Source organism: Rhineura floridana, chromosome 6, assembly GCF_030035675.1.
Source record: "Rhineura floridana isolate rRhiFlo1 chromosome 6, rRhiFlo1.hap2, whole genome shotgun sequence".
In the NCBI taxonomy this organism is placed as follows: Eukaryota; Metazoa; Chordata; class Lepidosauria; order Squamata; family Rhineuridae; genus Rhineura; species Rhineura floridana.
In genome coordinates, this window is record NC_084485.1 from 116,542,777 (window position 1) to 116,559,031 (window position 16,255).

The following is a 16,255-nucleotide window of genomic DNA, read 5'->3' on the forward strand; positions in this document are numbered from 1 at the left end:
CAGAGGGAAGAGGCTACTGAAAGTCTAAACTTCAGCAAGCAGTGATCTGTCCATGACAAAGGGAGTGTTGTAAGACTCCCCACATCCAGATCACTATCCCTATGCTCAGTAGCAAAAACAAGGTCTAGAGTGTGCCCCGATACATGCGTTGGACCACTAACATATTGAGACAGCCCCATGGCTGTCATGGAAGCCATGAAGTCCTGAGCCGCACCAGACAAAGTAGTCTCGGCATGAATGTTGAAATCCCCCAGCACTAATAGTCTGGGGGATCTCAGCAATACCTCCGAGACCACTTCTGCCAGCTCAGTTAGGGAAGCCATTGGGCAGCAAGGTGGGCGGTACACCAAAAGGATTCCCAGCCTGTCCCTCTGGCCCAACACAAGGTGCAAACACTCCAGGCCAGAAGTTGCATGAACATGGTGCTTGGTGAGTGAGATGGAACTCTTATAGACGACAGCAACCCCACCTCCCTGACCCTCAGATCTACCATGATGCTGAACCAAGTACCCCGGTGGGCAGAGCTGAGAGAGACCAACTCCTCCCTGCTCACCCACCCAGGTCTCAGTTATACATGCCAGATCGGCTGCCTCGTCCACAATCAGATCGTGGACGAGGGAGATTTTATTATACACCGATCTGGCATTTAAGAGCAGCAACTGGAGATCTGAGAGTTGGCTGAGAGGACTACTAACGACCTTGCGGGTGTGGGAAGGACCGGAACAAGGCACAGCCACAACATGTCTGGGCTGCGTTCCCCTTACCTGGCACGTCCTTCTCACAACGCCATACCTTCCTTTGCCCGTCACTACGGCAATTGGGGCCCCCTCAATTCTCCCCGCCTGATAAATAAAGCTCTCTCCGAAGCACATAGTAAAAACTTAAATATACAACAATTATATGAATAAACAACCATGCATACAAACATATAAACATACACACTCACTCACACATACATTCAATAACCAGCCACCCATTCATCTCAAACCAGATCAACACACCAACGTAGTCCCGCACTCTGTGCGCGTAGGAGCCGGCTCCAAGATCTCTCTTGAACAGTCAGATGACAATGGTGACAAAAGACATAGGCCACCAACAGGAAGCAGCAACCGCAGCGGCAATGATGGAAGAGCATAAACACAGCCGTGAAAAACACCAGCAGCAGCAAAGGAACAAAGTCGCAACCGCCACGGGGCACAGGCTGCAATGCAGGGTGAAGCTCCTAGTGCCAAACATATTAAAGTAGTGCCTTCCATGCATATTGTAATAAGAAGATCCAGATAATGGCTTAAAATATGCATACAATGTGCAAAATCCATTTACATATGTTTAAATGTGCTTAGAAGATGCTTAAAAATTAATGACATGGTCTATAAGTCTGCTGTATGCATAAGAGCCAAACAGTAAAACAGGAGTAGTTTGAAACTGCCCCCCCCTTTTCCTCCTCTTCTTCTGACTAAAGCTGTAATTTTCCTGAGAAACAACTGGAATAGACAAAGCATTACTTTCTCATGAAATTGAGTATTAGACAACAGGTCTGGGCAGACAGTCAGTGTGTTAGATAAACAGTCGAAGTGAAGGAAGAGGAAATCTTTAAATGGTGAAGTTAAGCTGACTAGTTGAGAAGGAAAGACTCTTTTGGAGCTTCTGATGAGAGCCTGATTAGAAGTAGCAAAAAGCAGATAGACCATGGGAACACACCTTCCTATAGAAAAGAAAGTGTATAAAAAACCAGGTTTCATAGCACTCAGGGCCCCTCAGCTTGGCTATAGTGGGGGGTCGGAGAAAGCAGGGGAACCATCCATCTATGCCATCCATAACATCTGATGGGTAATGTATCATGACATTCCTATGTCCTTTGTACTTTCAACAATTGTAACTTGTTTTAATTAAGATGCGCCTTCAGCATCTTATACTTTGATGTTCAATGGATATCCAGCAATTTGTTTTATGCTAATATATATATTTCTATTTTTCTGTTTCTGCGATGGCTGCAGCCACCTAGAATGCATTTTATTAGTTGCAGTGTGCAAGATATGAATAAATAGTATCTATTATAAACACCGTTCTGCTGTCTGAAGTCTGACTCCTAAACAGAAATTTTCTGGTACCTCCCAAGACTCAAGAATTCTTGAGTGAGGTCTCCTCTTTTCTTTTCTCCGCCTACACTAGACGACTGCTGTTGATAACCTGTGAGCTTAGGCAGAGCTTGGAAAAGTTACTTTTTTGAACTACAACTCCCATCAGCCCCAGCCAGCATGGCTACTGGATTGCGCTGATGGGTGTTGTAGTTCAAAAAAGTAACTTTTCCTATGTGACCTAACGTTCGACATACAAGGACTCTGTGTAGATACGGGGGTAGGGAGAAAGCAAGAACCCTCAACCCTGTGCATTCACTGACAAGGGTGTAGCCTTACCGGTAACAATATGGAGCAGCAAAGTAAAAATTCAGTGGGTTATATTCAGTTGGTGTTCCAACGCTGGAAAAAGGCACAAAAATGTAGCTTTTCCCAATATGGAATCATCCATGCTCACTCTCAACTTGCTGCTTTCAGTCTAGATTATTTGTAGATTCTACCATCCACTCAGGTAGATGTGGTTACATGATATGTTTGAAAACCTTCCCATTTATTATATTACGCATTTAAAAACCCTCCCTTTGCTATCTTAGCATGTACCCACTCACAATTTTGTTGGGCAGGTGTGGATACACACACACCCATTGGTGGGAATGCCTACATCTGTTTTCAAGTGGACACTGCGGGGTCCTAGACAGCCGCTAAAAGTTGAAGGGAATAAGCAGGAAGTCCAAGTAGAAGAAAATTGCCATAATTGATTATAGAAAGAAGAAACTAGATAAGCACTCAAAGTGGATGAGTCATGATTTTATTTTAGAAAAAAATGACAAGTTATCAGTAATAGATATTTGAGGAACTAAAGAAGGAGCAATTGAAGATAGGACAGCAGATTTACTCAGTAGATTGAATTATACAGCATCACAATGGATGGTGAACAGGATGAAGTTGGATAGAAGAAAAAAGATATCTACTGCAGATTAATAAAGAAAACTATTATGATTTTATATACATCTTACTTTTGTGTTTGCACAGAAGGAAATAACACATCAGAATAATGAGAAAGTTGGAGTTCTGTAGTCACATTATATGACACAGCTTTTTTTCTTTTTCCTGTTTTTTGTAGGTGTAATAAAAATGAACCCCCCAAGACCTGAAGTCAGTGAGGATGAAATCCAAGCAAACCTAGGGAATTTCAGCAGAGTAGCATCAGGTGGTTCTTTTGTAGTAGCAGGCGTTCCTCCTGCAGGTAGTCCCTCAGATGTCTTTCCACCTTGTAGAATCACTGACCTTGAGGTAGAGCTAGCGGATGATGATGATGAATTCCTTTTGTCATGGACAGCTCCTGGAAATGACTATGATACAGGAAAAGGTAAGTGTGAAATTCTGCTTTAATCAACCAATACGAATCTTTTGCTTAGAGAAATATGTATTTTTGGAATAATAAGATGGAAAAGCCAACCACCAGTTTTATTTACACTGGTATTATCTCCCTGTAACCTCCTTGAGTAGTGTTATACTGATACTCTGGGAAGAGAGATTTCATCTTTGCTGGTCCACTCCAGATTGAATTGCAGGGAGAATTGGGCATGTTTTAGGATGCTGAAAATGTGTTTCATCCCAGAGGAAAATTGGGGGTTATTTTTGTTTCTTTGAACTTTTTGTTTGTGCTGTACTCTGTATATGTTTCTTAGCAAGTTTGAACAATATCAGCCTCTAAGTCTAGCATTAGAAGGCATCATCTCAAAGCCAAACTAGATGTGAAGTTTGTCACATAGTTTGACCTTGCATAGTTATTTTTCTTTCACAAATAGCTGGGGCTTGAGACAGGGAAGTTGAATCAGAACCATACTGTGCATATGTGGGGTGTGTGGGGGAGTATTTTCTTTATCAACCCCCCCATCCTGTACCTATTATCCACAATGGAAAGAAAGCTCCCATTGGTTTCAAATTCGAATTAAATTAGCAGATATCTCAAGGGTACACCAGGAATCAAGAGAGATATATCTTCATTGTCTCCCAGTGGAAGGATAGACCAGAATGAACCCCACAGGAAACACCAGGACACACGCTGCTGGGAAACAAAAGAGTAAAGGGCCTGCTCTGAATTTTAAAAGGCAGGAAATACATTTGCAGAGGGGAAAGAAATTTTATCTATCTGTTATTTCCTCCTTTTATTATCAGATGTGAAACATTAAATTTTTGCTTAATTGTCTTGTACTTTTTAGAATAGTCATATGGTCAATTAATTTTCATTTATGCAAAAAGAAATATCCAGTTTGGCTGCAGGCCTAGTGCAAGACATTGCACCGAGGCGAGTGGGGCCTCTGTTTCTACCAACCCCCTCCTCCTCTTCCCACCGCCCCCATCCTCCTCTTTGCAGACACAGAGCTGCCATTCTCCTCCTTGCCCCATGTCCACCATTCCTGCACCTTCTCTCCTCCTTGCTCTCTTCCCCCTTTTGCTGCTGCATTAGCAACAGCACCCACAGCTTCTCCTCCCTGCCCTCCCCTCCCAACACACTTTGAGAAAGGGCCAAGGGGGACCTTCTCCAGAGCCAGGCATTCTGAGTGAGATGACCAAGAGAATGCCTGTGCTGCCATCCTGCAGTTTGCAGCATCTAGAACAGGACATTTTTAAAGGAATTGTTACTGGGTGTCCATTTCTTCATTCAAATGACTTGCACTGAAATTTGGATTGAGGCCAAAGTGGTTCAAACTAACAACAGGGAGTGAATACAACTTTGCAAGTGCACTTACACAAGTTACTACCCTAGAAAAATTCTTACTAGCCTGCCCACCCACCAGTAAACACACAAATGAAAAAGCACGTTAAAATTAAAAATGGCTGCTTATGATCCATGCCCTAGTGTAGCAGAATTCCTATATATTAAAAAAAATGAAGATAGAGAGTCAGACATCACAGTGTGAGAGATAGATTTTGTTAAGACTGGTGGTTTGTAAGAATCCTAAAAATTAATGTGCCCGTGTTCTACTCTTTCTATTCAATTTCACACCTCTTGTCAGTGTTTCAGTCGCTTCTGATCTGAATTTGTGTTCTTGATACATTGATTAAATGTTATGTGTTCATTTGTGTCCACTGGGTGTCCAAAAGCTAGGACTAGGTGTCCATTTGGGCACATAAATATTACTTGAAAAACGCCTTAAGCTGGAAAGGCTTTCAAAACTTTTTTTTAAGCTTTGCAACATGTTCTAAGTTAAAAAGTTTTTCTGCCCATTGCAGCAGTGGTGGCACAGGTGTTCATCTAGCCAGTTCACGCAGATTGTCTGGCTCTAAAGAAAAAAAACCCTTTGACACTTTCTACGAACAAGGCGACATATGACAGGGAGGAGGAGATGATAGCAGCATTGGAGAGCTTTGCCTCGCCAGGTGGGCAATGATAAGGCAAGGAGGGTGCCAGGTGTGTGTGTTACAATTTGTCGCCCAACCCCACACCAGCCACTTGAGACCACTGTCTCATTGCCCCTTATTACTGACCTGGCCCTGTCTGCGATTGTTGTTTTTCATTTTCTGCAATCCCAAATGTGTACCAGTCTTCTGTTAGCTGTGATGGAATAGGATTGGGGAGTGGGGGTGTATGAAAATCCCACTTGTTGAAATCTCTAGATTTTAGTCTGTCTGGAGTTTCTCCATGCACACTTTCCCTTAATATATGCTGCCTTATTATAAACGTTATTTGGTTGGAGAACTGCATTGCAAAATTTTGATAAGTGTGAATTTCAAAGGATGGCTGCGTTTTGGTTCTCAGATTGTTTCGGAAAGTGCAAATTTCATAGATTCAACTATAAATCATTTTCATAGTTTATTTGTATGCCGCTTTTCCATAGTAATCTATGCTTAAAGTGGCTCACAACGTGAAAAGGTCACATAATTCACTGTTGCAAAACAAAATTCAAATAGTCAAAGAATAAGTTAAAGAAAACATGTTAAGAAACATACAATAAATTGAAAAACCAGTATAATTCCTAAGGTCCAACAATAAAATACAAAAACATGATCCCAATAACAGCAAAAATAACTGACCAGCAGAATTAAATTTTGACCCAAACAGAAGACCCTAAACAACACCCCTCAGTCAAGATGGTCTCTGGCAACTTCAGGTAGTAGTAGCTTTTATAGCTTCAGCCAGTCAGGGCCCCATCCTCCCAAGGTGGTCTCTATAAATGTGAACTGAATCAAATTTCTTCCCTGTTCCTACTTGTTGCTGTTAGCGTTGATCCATGACTGAAGACAGAGATCCTAATGCATGCCTGTTGTGTGTGCTTTATTTTACAGCCGAAAGATATGAAATAAAAATGAGTGAAAATCCCTTGGAATTAAGAGACACAACTTTTCATACTGCCACTTCTATGAACACTAGTGGTTTAACAACTGAAGTTGCTGGTGTCAAACAGTCCTTTCGGTATAAGCCAGAAAACTTTGCAAAAGAAAATGGCACCTCAATCTACTTTGCGATTCGTGCCATTGATGACAGTAACAATGCTGGGGAATCATCTAATATAGCAAGAGCAGTTGAGCTTTTTTCCACGTTGCCAAGTACTCCTTCTACTACTCACACTACTTCCTCTGATGCAAAACCCAGTGTGTTAAATACTGTTACCATAATTATGATCATTGTATGTGTTTCTGTAATTATTATTTGTGCTATTGTAAGTATAACAATTTGTGTTTTATATAAACGAAGAAACAAGTCCTGAGACTGGAATGTAATGCTGCTGCTGCTGCTGCTACCTCCTACTTAGAAGAAGTGCAGGATATAAATTTAATAAAGAAATAAACAAACAAGAAATTATTTTTAAATTTTTCCCCAGTAAAATTTCACAGTACATCGAACTGCATTGATTTAATTTATTTTCTCTGCATTTGTAAAGTACAGAATACTTCTGTTATATCAACATATTATTACTATACTAAAAAATAAGTGGGTAAGTTGTAAATTATATTAATGTTCAATAAAGCTATTAACTTCCACAGCTTTGTCTCTATTTTACTTCTCATTACATTGTCTTTTTACTAGGGTTGCCAGATCTCCATTTTTCAGCCTGGCTCTCCAGCTGACTCACATTAATCTCTGAACTTTCAGCTTTCATTTTAAAAAAAATGAAGTTTCTAGGTGGTCCGGTTTCAGAGATACACACCAAAACGTCAGCAGCCCCCCCCCACTTCTTGGTTGCTGTAAATTCTGCTCTAATCCTTGCCCTTTCAGGTTTTTAGCCAATAAGAAATCAGGGTTGTGATTGACAAGGAATGATAAAAACAAAAATGTAGAGTCAACTTGAATTGTCTGCCTTCAAGTCAATTCTGACTTATGGCAACCCTATGAACAGCGTTTTCATGGTAAGAGGTATTCAGAGGGGGCTGAGAGGCAATGACTGGCCCAAGGCTCAGAAACGTGCTTTTTCCTGCTTTTCTGAATATCTCACAGATTGAATAAGTAAGCTTTCAGTCTTTTTCTCTCCTGTGTGTACGAGTCAGGTTTAAATTTTGAAGAGGGCAGTATTTTGCAAACTTCTCAAATTGAAGCTTTAACCCTCTTTTCTCTTCTCCCAGGCATTTTAACAGCATTTGAATAACATGTGTTTTTAACTTACTTATCTGTTTTTATGGGTTTTAATGGTTTACATTTATATACTTGTTTTTAATGTTTTTAATTGTTGTAAACTGCCCAGAGAGCTTCAGCTATGGGGTGGTATATAAATGCAATAAATAAATAAATAAAAATAATAATCTAGTACTTGATTTTCCAGAGTAAATATACCCAGAGTAAACCCCATTGAATTCAATAGGACTTCCTTTTGAGTAGACATGGTTAGGATTGTGCTGTAAATTGATGGGACTTTTGACCTGGTTGGCCACTGTGAGAACAGGATGCTGGACTAGATGGGCCACTGGTCTGATCCAGCAAGCTCTTCTTATGTTCTTATAGGAAAGAATTGTTTGTGTTGTATATCTTTCTCTCCCCCTCCAATCCTATTTTTAAAGCAATTAGGCAGGGCTTACTTAGGTATCACTGTTTTTATTATGTTGGAAACTAATACTGATTTTACTTTTTAATGTTCTGGAATGATCAACCTGGTTTTGACAATAAACTATTATATGGGGTTTATGTATTTTTACATCTCCAATGTGTATGTGTATATGGGAATCTTTCCAACAACCCTGTGAGGTATGGTTGCAGTCTGGAAAAACTAAGACAGCTCACAATAAGAAATAAATCCCTTTAAAATCCAATAACCATAAAAACAAGTATAAACAGTTCCAAAACAGCTTAAAGTGGCATGATTCTGAATTTTGGGTTGCGTGAATGAAGTTGCTTATCACTTGAGGTTGCAGTTCTGTCCCTGTTTGAGTAAGCCCCACTGAATACACTGGGACTTGCTTCTGAATAAATAAATGTAGGATTGTACTATAAATATCTTTACAGGTTGTAAATAATAAATATATTTGATAGTCATGCTTATACAAATATTTCTTCATTTATCATATTTTTGGGTTTTGGTTAGGAATCCTGACTGGTTGTGAGATGCTTAGTTTTCTGCCTTACTTATAGGAATTGTGTTGTGGTTGGTGTGGAATTGCATTTAAGAAATCATCACTGTCTTTTGTTCTTCTTTTTCTATTTGCTTTTCATTTACCTTTATCCTCACTCCTTTTCATCCATAGAAGCAACAACAGTGGTTCCATGCGCTCCGCTCAACCTTCTTAAACCCACTGATGATTCACCTTGTTTGTTTCTTGTCCAACAGTGGTAAAAGAGAATTCACATACTGGGCAGTGTGGCTGCAATTGTTGTTGTTCCCAAGCTACTGCCTGTGAAGGTAGACCAAATCATGTGTGCTTTCTCTCTGTCAATTATATTCACTGGAATTGGGTTGGCTGATAAAGTGAGTTTATAGCAGCCCACAGTGGAGACAGAAAAGGGTAGCGAATCTTCTTACTCATTACTCAGACCCCTTTTTGAAGTGAAGGGTCAAATCTGTAAAGAAATTTGGATGTTAAAAGGTAGGGGCAGGACATTCCAGGCAGGGGGTTGCCAACCCTACTTGGATATGGATACCTTTGCAGAGGATCCCTTGTCAAGCTTTAACAACAACACAATCTAAACCATATCTACTGAGAAGTAAGTCCTATTGAGTTCTATGGGGCTTAGTCCCTTAGTAAGTGTGTTTAGAATTGTAGCCCTTCAGGGGCATCCATGTTTACTCCTGAGTGCTCCCATCTAACATCTCCACAACACTAGGCTCCTTTCTTTCTACAATGGCCTTCTGGTGTGGCCTGAGGGCACTTAAACCCTTTTTGCCAGAAACTAATTGGCTAGATTAAATGTTCCCTACCCAGGCTCCATCTTTTAGCTACGATTTCTATCTTAATTTCCAAACAGATAAATGTTTTTGTATGAATTGTATAAACCAAGGAACTGTGGTTAATGCTTAATGTATCATGCTTAATGATTACTTGGACCTGCCCCATGACATCACTCGGGCCCACCCCCCAAAAGCTCAGGGTTTGGGATGCTTCTGACCTGGCAACCCTACTTTTTACATCTTTTCAAACAGATATGATACTGGGTATTAGAAACACAGTTTGCTTGCTGGCTCTTTTAGAGCATATCAAAGCCATACCAAAGGTTTCTCTGAAAATATTTCAGGAGACCATATTTCTGGGGAGACCATATTTCAACAAATTTATTCTCCTCATAACCTGTTTCTTCTGGTCTTAAATGGTATGGATGGTTTCCAACGAAACAGTTCCACTAACACAAGCACTTTGGGCTGGGCAACAAAACTCCCTCCCTCCAGAGCAGAGTTAGGGGGTGCATGGGGGGAGCTTGCAGGGAGAAGAGAGGGAGGCAAAGTTCCATTGTGCAATGGAAAGTACTTGAGTTAGCAGAACTGTTTAGGTGGATACCACCCTAATTTTGACATTAGAGCTAATTCCCAGGGTTTATTAATCCAGTCACTGGACAAAGGTAGCTTCTGGCTTTATATTTTTGTACATACATAATAAGAACATAAGAAGAGCCTGCTGGATCAGGCCAGTGGCCCATCTAGTCCAGCATCCTGTTCTCACAGTGGCCAACCAGGTGCCTGGGGGAAGCCCGCAAGCAGGACCCGAGTGCAAGAACACTCTCCCCTCCTGAGGCTTCCGGCAACTGGTTTTCAGAAGCATGCTGCCTCCGACTAGGGTGGCAGAGCACAGCCATCACGGCTAGTAGCCATTGATAGCCCTGTCCTCCATGAATTTGTCTAATCTTTTAAAGCCATCCAAGCTGGTGGCCATTACTGCATCTTGTGGGAGCAAATTCCATAGTTTAACTATGCGTTGAGTAAAGAAGTACTTCCTTTTGTCTGTCCTGAATCTTCCAACATTCAGCTTCTTTGAATGTCCACGAGTTCTAGTATTATGAGAGAGGAAGAAGAACTTTTCTCTATCCACTTTCTCAATGCCATGCATAATTTTATACACTTTTATCATGTCTCCTCTGACCCGCCTTTTCTCTAAACTAAAAAGCCCCAAATGCTGCAACCTTTCCTCGTAAGGGAGTCGCTCCATCCCCTTGATCATTCTGGTTGCCCTCTTCTGAACCTTTTCCAACTCTATAATATCCTTTCTGAGATGAGGCGACCAGAACTATACACAGTATTCCAAATGCGGCCGCACCATAGATTTATACAACGGCATTATGATATCGGCTGTTTTATTTTCAATACCTTTCCTAATTATCACTAGCATGGAATTTGCCTTTTTCACAGCTGCCGCACACTGGGTCGACATTTTCATCATGCTGTCCACTACAACCCCGAGGTCTCTCTCCTGGTCGGTCACCGCCAGTTCAGACCCCATGAGCGTATATGTGAAATTCAGATTTTTTGCTCCAATATGCATAATTTTACACTGGTTTATATTGAATTGCATTTGCCATTTTTCCGCCCATTCACTCAGTTTGGAGATGTCTTTTTGGAGCTCTTCGCAATCCCTTTTTGTTTTAACAACCCTGAACAATTTAGTGTCATCAGCAAACTTGGCCACTTCACTGCTCACTCCTAATTCTAGGTCATTAATGAACAAGTTGAAAAGTACAGGTCCCAATACCGATCCTTGAGGGACTCCACTTTCTACAGCCCTCCATTGGGAGAACTGTCCGTTTATTCCTACTCTCTGCTTTCTGCTTCTTAACCAATTTCTTATCCACAAGAGGACCTCTCCTCTTATTCCATGACTGCTAAGCTTCCTCAGAAGCCTTTGGTGAGGTACCTTGTCAAACGCTTTTTGAAAGTCTAAGTACACTATGTCCACTGGATCACCTCTATCTATATGCTTGCTGACACTCTCAAAGAATCCTAATAGGTTACTGAGACAGGACTTTCCCTTGCAGAAGCCATGCTGGCTCTGCTTCAGCAAGGCTTGTTCTTCTATATGCTTAGTTAATCTAGCTTTAATAATACTTTCTACCAGTTTTCCAGGGACAGAAGTTAAGCTAACTGGCCTGTAATTTCCGGGATCCCCTCTGGATCCCTTTTTGAAGATTGGCGTTACATTTGCCACTTTCCAGTCCTCAGGCACAGAGGAGGACCCGAGGGACAAGTTACATATTTTAGTTAGCAGATCAGCAATTTCACATTTGAGTTCTTTGAGAACTCTCGGGTGGATGCCATCCGGGCCCGGTGATTTGTCAGTTTTTATATTGTCCATTAAGCTTAGAACTTCCTCTCTCGTTACCACTATTTGTCTCAGTTCCTCAGAATCCCTTCCTGCAAATGTTAGTTCAGGTTCAGGGATCTACCCTATATCTTCCACTGTGAAGACAGATGCAAAGAATTCATTTAGCTTCTCTGCAATCTCCTTATCGTTCTTTAGTACACCTTTGACTCCCTTATCATCCAAGGGTCCAATTGTCTCCCTAGATGGTCTCCTGCTTTGAATGTATTTATAGAATTTTTTGTTGTTGGTTTTTATGTTCTTAGCAATGTGCTCCTCAAATTCTTTTTTAGCATCCCTTATTGTCTTCTTGCATTTCTTTTGCCAGAGTTTGTGTTCTTTTTTATTTTCTTCATTTGGACAAGACTTCCATTTTTTGAAGGAAGACTTTTTGCCTCTAAGAGCTTCCTTGACTTTGCTCGTTAACCATGCTGGCATCTTCTTGGCCCTGGCGGTACCTTTTCTGATCTGTGGTATGCACTCCAGTTGAGCTTCTAATAGAGTGTTTTTAAACAACTTCCAAGCATTTTCGAGTGATGTGACCCTCTGGACTTTGTTTTTCAGATTTCTTTTTACCAATCCCCTCATTTTTGTGAAGTTTCCTCTTTTGAAGTCAAATGTGACCGTGTTGGATTTTCTTGGCAATTGGCCAGTTACATGTATGTTTAATTTAATAGCACTGTGGTCACTGCTCCCAATCGGTTCAACAACACTTACATCTCGCACCAGGTCCCGGTCCCCACTGAGGATTAAGTCCAGGGTTGCCATCCCTCTGGTCGGTTCCATGACCAACTGGTCTAGGGAATAGTCATTTAGAGTATCTAGAAACTTTGCTTCTTTGTCATGACTGGAACACATATGCAGCCAGTCTATGTCCGGGTAGTTGAAGTCACCCATTACTACCACATTTCCTAGTTTGGATGCTTCCTCAATTTCATATCTCATCTCCAGGTCTCCCTGAGCATTTTGATCAGGGGGACGATAGATCGTTCCCAGTATTAAGTCCCTCCTGGGGCATGGTATCACCACCCACAACGATTCTGTGGAGGAGTCTGCCTCTTTTGGGGTTTCGAGCTTGCTGGATTCAATGCCTTCTTTCACGTATAGAGCGACTCCGCCACCAATACGTCCTTCCCTGTCCTTCCGATATAGTTTATATCCAGGGATAACCGTATCCCACTGGTTTTCTCCATTCCACCAGGTCTCCGTTATGCTCACTATAATTCTTGCTGCTACTATCATACAGGAGGTTAATTTTGTTTGTTGCTGATTGAGGAATTCTGGCTTCGGCCCTTCCTCAGGGATCAATAGAAAATGCCTGAAATTCATATTATCAATGCTTTAATAATAATAACAACAATAATCCTTGCAGTAGCCTGCTTCAGCAGAAAGAGGAATTGAGTAAACTGCACGAAGTGCTAGTGCGTTCCTGGAAAGCAGAAATAGCTAAGGGAAAGATCTGTAATATCAAATCTTTGATTTGTAATACCAGAGAAACATGTACTCAATACCCTTGCTTCATATATTCTTTGGGCAGATCTGGATTTAATGAATGAGTTTGTTGCCATCATGTCTCACTCAACATCACTAAACTTGAAAAACATCTGGATGCTCACTCACTACAGTGTTTAGGGAGAGGTTTTGCCCATTGTGAACCTGTAATCTAGACAATCTCTTCATTATATGTTAATCTGTCAGTTTATGTAGAGCTAAAACATTTTTAAATGCTTGTGGGAATTCAGCTTGCCTAAACAAGGGTTAAGAGCATTTGGCTTTTGTTATACTGACATCTAGTGGACTCTCAATGCACCCAAATTGTTGTGCAGTGCAATCCTATGTGTATTTATTTAAATTTAGAAGCAAGTCCCACTGTGTTCATTTCACTGCTAGTCCTTCCTAAATGTGTTTAGAACTGCAGCCTAAGACTGATTTTCAAAATTTTGATTTATTTAATGGGCCAAAATGGAAAAATGTGCAGTGAAATCTTCCAACAAAGTATACCTGTTGTGTTCTTTTTTAAAAAAACAAAACACCCCTATAATTATGGAGACTTACAAATTGAAAGATGGAAATCTTTTCAGGAAATCTTTTCTTCTTCTTGGAGAAATTAGGGGTAAAGGGGATGAAAAGTATTCTCACTGCAAGCAACTATTATCTAACCATAATATTCATTTCCATCTATCTAATTATATCAGTAGGGCTTGTTTTTAAGTAAGTATAGATAGTACCGTAGCCTTAAGCACTTTGATTTCAGCTGAAAAGCTGAGTTAATAGCCTTTCTTACCCTAGTGTCCCCCAGATATTCTGGACTACATCCCTGATCATTGGATCATATTTATTCCCTTTATTGATTTGTGATCATTGGTCATGCTGGATGAGACTGATGGAGAGTTGTAATCAAAAGATCGACAGGTTGGGGAAGGCTAAGTTAAGGCATGTACATATCCCACTGAAAACAAGGGACATATATGTATTTAATTTTGGATGTATTGTGTGCGCCATTAAAAAAAATGACTAAAGATTTAAAATTCACTTTGTAGTTAAAAAGGGGATATGTACGATTTCATTTTAATATGCATAAATGATCAAACCTGCAGAAGATATGATCACATTGTTTCCAATTGTCTTGTGATTTCTATCCATTCCACTCACATAATTAGGATGACATAATAAAATCTGAAATTCATAGGCTTGCAAGACTTAGGCTGCAATCTAATACACACTTACCTGGGAGTAAGTCGCATTGAACCTAATGGACCTTACTTCTGAGTAGACATGTACTGGATTCCAGCCTCAGTCATTTGAGGAGGAGGTGGTGGTGGTGGTGGTAAATGGGCAGGGAAGTATCCTGCTTGAAGAGGAAAATATTTTCTTGAAAGCTTAAATTCAAAGCCCCCTATAGAACTGGTCTGATAAATGGTGGATCCCTTTATTGATTCCGAGTTCATTACATGATTACTCAGAAATAAGTCCTATTAATTTCAGTGGGGTTTACTCACTACTAACCCCAATTTATAAGCAATCCATGCTTAGGCTTTTTCTGGAGCAGCTTCAGTCTTCATGGGCAAGACTAGAAGCATAACGTAATTCACTAGAGGCTATCAACTTCAGCCACTGAGCACCTCTCCATGTGGAAAGGGAACCCCACAGCCCTTTTGGAAGTTGTTGCAAGGTAGTGAAGGAAGCATGGGGACTGCTAACTTTGCACTATACTGGCACATGACTGTGGATGGTTAGATCCAATTTAGGATAGGGTTCCTGCACCTTTAATAGCTGTGTCATACAAGCTACACTTGTTGAAATTCCCTCTTCCACACAAAGATTAAAGTGCAGACATCCTGGTCTCTTTTGCATCTCACCGCCCTATTGCTGAACTTCTAGCAGCACCCAGCACATATGCTGGCTATAACATCAATTACCTGTGCTAGGCACTGCTAGTCACTCAGCAGCCATGGGCTTATAACAGTGAACAACTCACAAGCCTCCGTGTGCCACCCTCTGGTAATGGTGCTGGGTCCTCCTTCCTCAAGCTGTGGCATTCAGCAACAGACACTGGTAGCCTTCAGGCTGCCTCATGAGCTGCTGCTGGGCATGATGACAGCGATGGGGATGCCCTAATATATATTGGATCCCACAGATGCAACAGACCATATACTCAACTTGGTGTTGCTTTTGGATTGGTCTGACTATAGAAGAGCTTACAGTAACATCTTTGTCATTGCCAGACCACTAACTGGTGAAGCTCAGTATCCTCAAAGCTTCCTGTGCTCATGGGGGCAGCGTGGTGGACGTGTATGGTCCATCCTGACAGTTGATAGATTCAACTGCTTTTTGTGCTGCTCCTGGAAGTTTTCACTTGCTCTTAACTGCTATTCTTCAAAACTCTGTTTTGACTGTAGAATAAAGAATGGACAAGGATGGTTTACATTATGGCTGCAAGATGCCTTTTGCCACTGACAGGAGCTCATGCTATTCCCCAGTGTAACAAGGAGGTGTGAGCAATGAGGCAGGAGGAACAATTGAAGACTCGGAATGAATCCAACCAAATACAGGCTAGAGTTAATTTGGGAGACTACTCTGTGTCAGTGACTGTGGTGAAAGATTCTGTTGAATGTCATCTGGTGAAGCTTTTATAAGTATTTAGAAGTCTTATAGGATCTAGGCCTCCTGAAATGGAGGTCTGTTCAGATGCCTGCTGTGACATGTTTGCACAACACTTTGCAGATAAAACTGCTCATGTCTGTTTTGATTTGGGACGCTGCAGTGGGAGAGGATGGGCCATACAGAATATCTCAGCCAATTGCACTTGCTTGGATGAGTTTCAGTTGTAGATGGAGGATATTGACAAGGTTCTTGCACTGTTCCATCCTATAACCTGTTGTCTGAACCTCTGCCCAATTTGGCTAGTTTCACCAGATGAGGCTGTCTGAATCTGTGAGAATTATGACTGATATACTCAA

General features: G+C 41.0%; 1 protein-coding gene across 1 annotated transcript in view; it reads left to right on the plus strand.

Moving 5' to 3' along the window:
• The window catches only part of LOC133386878 (calcium-activated chloride channel regulator 1-like), a 55,283-nt gene extending 48,490 nt beyond the window's left edge, over window positions 1-6,793 (plus strand). The window contains exons 13-14 of the mRNA XM_061630649.1: window positions 3,202-3,447; window positions 6,372-6,793. Of these exons, the coding sequence (XP_061486633.1) occupies window positions 3,202-3,447; window positions 6,372-6,793 (668 nt within the window). The remainder of the gene's footprint in view (window positions 1-3,201; window positions 3,448-6,371) is intronic.
• The last annotated feature ends 9,462 nt before the right edge of the window (window positions 6,794-16,255 follow it).